The following is a 5,000-nucleotide window of genomic DNA, read 5'->3' as shown; positions in this document are numbered from 1 at the left end:
ACAGACACCTAGTCAAACAGCCAGCCAGCCAGCCAGCCAGCCAGCCAGCCAGCCAGCCAGCCAGCCAGCCAGCCAGCCAGCCAGCCAGCCAGCCAGCCAGCCAGCCAGCCAGACACTAGAGTCATCCTCCACAAGCCGACTCGTGTCATCCCTGGAGAAGTAGATGAGAACATATACGATAGAGACTATCAAAGTAGCTTGCATTAAACTAAAGTTGAACTCAGTAGATTGTTTGCATTTAGTGTTAGAAATGTAACGTAGAGTTTGTGTTTCAATAAATGAAATTGACATACAGATAGAGAGACAGACAGAGAGACAGACAGACAAACAGACAGACAGACAGACAGACAAAAAACAGACATACACAGAGACAGACAGACACACAAACAGACATACAGAAAACAGACACACAGACAATTATTGGATGTAAATACACAGCAAGTCACAAATACCAATTTACAACTAACAAGCAACATACCCACACTACTCATTTATCTTCTGATCATAATACCTTTGTATGACTTCACTTCCATTTGAACCGGTGCCCATTCTTTTTCCATCTTGTCGAGTGCTTGTTCAATGCTAAACTCTTTTCCTGCCACCTCTGCCACTTTAGATATCACTTCAATATGCTCATCCATCTTACGCTCAAGACACTTGGCAAGAGTCAAAGTAGCCTTAGGAACCACCTGCAACAAGAATCCAACAATATGTTACTAATACTATACAAACTTGTGTTTAATTAATTAAAGCATACGTCTCAATATAATAGATGGGTTAAGATGCTTGTATGTAAGCCTATGTGTGTGATTGTACTCGTCAGTGTGTTGTGTGACACTGTCAGTATGCATTTGTAATGTTAACGTATTGCCAGCTGTCTAACTCTTGAGCTAGAGTTGCATGAATAAGATATGGTACATGGACACCTTGACTAAATGCTAGCATGTGTGTGTGTGTGTGTGTGTGTGTGTGTGTGTGTGTGTGTGTGCATGTGTGTGTGTGTGTGTGTGTGCATGTGTGTGTGTGTGTGTGTGTGTGTGTGCACGTGTGTGTGTGTGTGTGTGTGTGTGTGTGTGTGTGTGTGTGTGTGTGTGTGTGTGTGTGTGTGTGTGTGTGTGAAACTAATTAACACAATACAATAGAATAACAGTACGCACTGTTGGTTACTAGTCGAATTAACATCACTAAACTTACAGGAAATCCCAGCTCTTGTGACAGCTGCTCCCAGTGTCTTTGTCTCATTCCTGGATTCCTTAATCCTTGCACAAGCGGTACATACGGTTTGAACGCCTCAATTTGTCTCTTCACATCAGCTGCAACATCCAAACATCCAGTCACGTCCTTGAAATGCTTTAAACACTTGTGGATTGTTTTATAGGCATTAGACAAGTTAGATTCCAGTTGTTCTGGATCAATGCTGGTTAGAGAGTCTTTCATCCATGTTTCTTGCCAACGAGCCCAATCTGCAGTTGTCAGCCACAAGTTCTTGTAAGGCTCGAAGTCTCGAGTGAGCTTGCCCACTTTGTCATACTGAGTGACTGGCATGCCAAATAGACGTTCTCGTTGGTTGTAAAGCTGAGCGACGGTCTGACACTCTTTAAGCTGTAGACACAAAGGTAAATATTAGAAATATATGTATACTTTAAGATTTTAGACTAATGTATTGGAGGGATGCATCTCACAATACACTAGACTATTGTACTGGAGGGATGCATCTCACAGCACACTAGAATATTGTATTGGAGAGATGCATCTCACAATACATTAGACTATTGTATTGGAGGGATGCATCTCACAATACACTAGACTATTGTACTGGAGGGATACATCTCACAGTACACTAGACTATTGTACTGGAGAGATGCATCTCACAATACATTAGACTACTGCATTGGAGGGATGCATCTCACAATACACTAGACTTTGTATTAGAGGGATGCAGCTCACAATAATTACTATACATTGTATCTCCCTATCTGACCTGCTTGACAACTCTTCTTGTCTCTACGCTCACTTCCTGTGCCCGTTTAATGTCGTTGTGAGAGCTAAAACCAGCAACTGTCATCTGTAGAGAGTCAAGTTTGTCTTCAAAGTTCGTCTGATCTGCCTGCTGGTTCTTTCTAAATCTCTCCTCGTCTTTGTTCAATAGTTCTGTCACGGTTTCAATCTGCTGTTCAAGCTTCATGGGCCACCTGATCATTGTCCATCTAATAGAACAACAAATGAGTTAATTAACGAGTGACTAATACAAATGACAGAAAGAAATTGATTAGTTTCATGTAACCACACACTAGTATTAAGAGATACCCTCAAATAACTTAGTTGTGTGAGGAATGATTGTGAAATTTCAATAACCAAGTTACCTTCATGTTTTATGTGAAATTGATTTGTGCGATTGTAGCAGGTTTATGTGTCGTAATAAATTAATTAAGAAAAATTACAATCTATGCTGATCCAACCCTCACATATCCGTCCTTCATTGTCCTGTAGATATGACGACAATCACCAAACATATGAGTCATGCAGTGCCTCGTAGGATGATGGCAATGTAAGAAAATGCAACTTGCAAGAAAGCTAGACGTGTAGTGCTCACAATAAATCAGGAAGTAACAATTCCTCAACAGTTGGAGACATCGTCATGTACTACAATCGTCCGAAAGTATGGGATTGGAAGGCGTTGCATGTACCTGCATGTTCTTTTCATGTGTCCTGACCCCTTTTTTGATATCTCATGCCCACAGAGAGTCAAGCAAGCAAGTTAGAATACACTGTAACTAGCAAAGTTTCATGCATGTAACAAGCAACATGTTACACATGAAAACGTGTGTAATGAAATATCACAACTTTGTTCCACACACAAGTAAGTTCTTTCACAGTACTGAATCTGAAAGCAGCTACGTACATATCAAGTAGCAGACTAACTGACAACAAGAAGAAACTGTATCATAGATCAACAAACAGAGAATCAGATAGACAGACAAATGAACTGATGGACAGCAAATAAAATAGATAAACAAACCGGTGAGTAGATGAATGAATTAATGAGCAAATGGATACACAAATAAGCACTCCAGTCCAAATTTCTAGCTTTCAAAGCGTCATCCAGACAAAGTGTAAGTATGGGTGAAAGTAGGTTAGAACCACAATGTTTAACTTAACTAGCAGATTAAGTCTGCCTCATCAGCTAATAAAGACTCAATAAAACATTCACCTTGCATCAAAGTCTTCTGCTGATGTATTGTAATAGAATTGTTCAATGAGGCCATAGTCAACATCCGTCTTCTCAGCAGTTTCCTATGAAAATTATTGTTAAGGATTACAACCAGTAAATGAAGCTGTGTTCTACTCGCTTCAAACTTATGAGGGTATGTGCATGTAGTTGTGTGTGTGTGTGTGTGTGTGTGTGTGTGTGTGTGTGTGTGTGTGTGTGTGTGTGTGTGTGTGTGTGTGTGAATATTAACAATAATAAATGTAATACTTACCACATATGTGTATAATAATAATAACAATAATAATAATAATAATAACAATAATAATAATAATCATCAATGATGACAAAGTTGCAATTAACTCACCCTAAACTTCCTCAGCATGTCAGGGATGGTTTTCATGTATTCTCTTTGCTCTACAAGATCTTCTATACTGTTGGGTCTTTCAAACAAACGCTGAGATGACGTTTGAAAATGTTCACATGCCTGTACAGCAAATGCGTTGTACCATTAAAAGCCACAGAGACAGAAAAACATGCAGACAGGCTGACAAACACACAAGTACCACCTTACATCATCAGCCTGTTTCCTCAGCTTCTTAGCCAACATTTGCAGTACAGCTTTCGCCAGTTCTTGTCGTTTCTTACTTAGAACGGCTCTCACTGTTTCACAGCTCACGTAGAATGGACCAATAGCAACGTGTGATGGAATCTCTTTCTCTAGTTGTGCCTTAGCAGCCAAATGTTCGTCTATATCAGCTTTAATATCAGCTGCTGTAATGCCTGAAGACTCATCCTCTTCTTCTTCCGAATCACTGACAGATTCATCAAACTTCCTGCATCACAAAGACAGACATTATAAGGAACAAATATTCCAAGCCATAATTAAAAAATGTCACTCACTTGAGATATTCTTGAATGTCTAGACCTGCAAGACTGATGTATTTCTCATATTGTCTTGCGTACGCTGCAAGCGGAATGAGAGACTGCCTGATTGCGTGTCTCATACTGTCTCTTAAATCTTCAACAGTAGGTTCATGTGCTCCAAGAGAATCCAACAGAGGCTTCCCAGTCCAGAAAAGATATTCCATTACAAGCTGCAATATCACCAAAATAGTTTAATATCAAACTGCGATATCAAACTGTTAAAAACAAGCATTAAAGACATCATATTTAGTCAGTCAGTTGTGCATTCTATTAGTTACTTATTTTTAATTTAATTATTTATTTAAATTTAGGTTTGGGGAAAGGAGTTAGGTATTGTATGAAATAATTAATTAGGATTAGAGTTATATAGGGTTGGGATTAGGGTTGAGTTAGGGGGTTACTAGGGTTAGTGGTTAGGGTTAGGGTTACTAGAGTTAGGGTTAGGGTTACGGTTACTAGGGTTACGGGTTAAGGTTAGGGTTAGGGTTTGGGTTGGGGTAAGATTGTGTTGTCTTAATTTATTAAAAATGATTAATTAAGTTATGGGTTGGGTAAAGTCAAATATTTCATTTTATTTTCTGTTAAATTAATTATATATTTAAAGGTGTTGTGTCACGGTCAAACATGCACATTGGAGCCAATCCCAAATGAGGTAGCTTTTGCATCATAGCTATTGCACCTACATATGTTCAAGTGTCCCGGTAAGAAAATCAGGTTCGATTGCCAGGAAACCCTTCAAATGCTGTTCATGTTGCACATGCATGCACAAAGGTCAATAGGTGAAACTACTGCAAAGGTGGTTATTTAGGTGTCAACTGATGGCGGGTACGACAGGAATGTGTAAGCTCTAAACAATACAAATTAA

General features: G+C 39.2%; 1 protein-coding gene across 2 annotated transcripts in view; it reads right to left on the bottom strand.

Moving 5' to 3' along the window:
- The window catches only part of LOC134188215 (dynein axonemal heavy chain 1-like), a 46,340-nt gene that overhangs the window by 34,142 nt on the left and 7,198 nt on the right, over positions 1-5,000 (bottom strand). For both annotated transcript variants that reach the window (XM_062656411.1, XM_062656412.1), the window contains exons 13-19: positions 4,112-4,305; positions 3,783-4,044; positions 3,576-3,695; positions 3,212-3,294; positions 1,982-2,207; positions 1,195-1,602; positions 512-689 (exon numbers count right to left, since the gene is read on the bottom strand). In XM_062656411.1, coding sequence (XP_062512395.1) covers positions 512-689; positions 1,195-1,602; positions 1,982-2,207; positions 3,212-3,294; positions 3,576-3,695; positions 3,783-4,044; positions 4,112-4,305 — 1,471 coding nt within the window. The remainder of the gene's footprint in view (positions 1-511; positions 690-1,194; positions 1,603-1,981; positions 2,208-3,211; positions 3,295-3,575; positions 3,696-3,782; positions 4,045-4,111; positions 4,306-5,000) is intronic.

The sequence above is a fragment of the Corticium candelabrum genome, chromosome 12 (assembly GCF_963422355.1).
Source record: "Corticium candelabrum chromosome 12, ooCorCand1.1, whole genome shotgun sequence".
Taxonomy (NCBI): domain Eukaryota; kingdom Metazoa; phylum Porifera; class Homoscleromorpha; order Homosclerophorida; family Plakinidae; genus Corticium; species Corticium candelabrum.
This window is presented reverse-complemented; position numbering and strand designations above follow the sequence as displayed.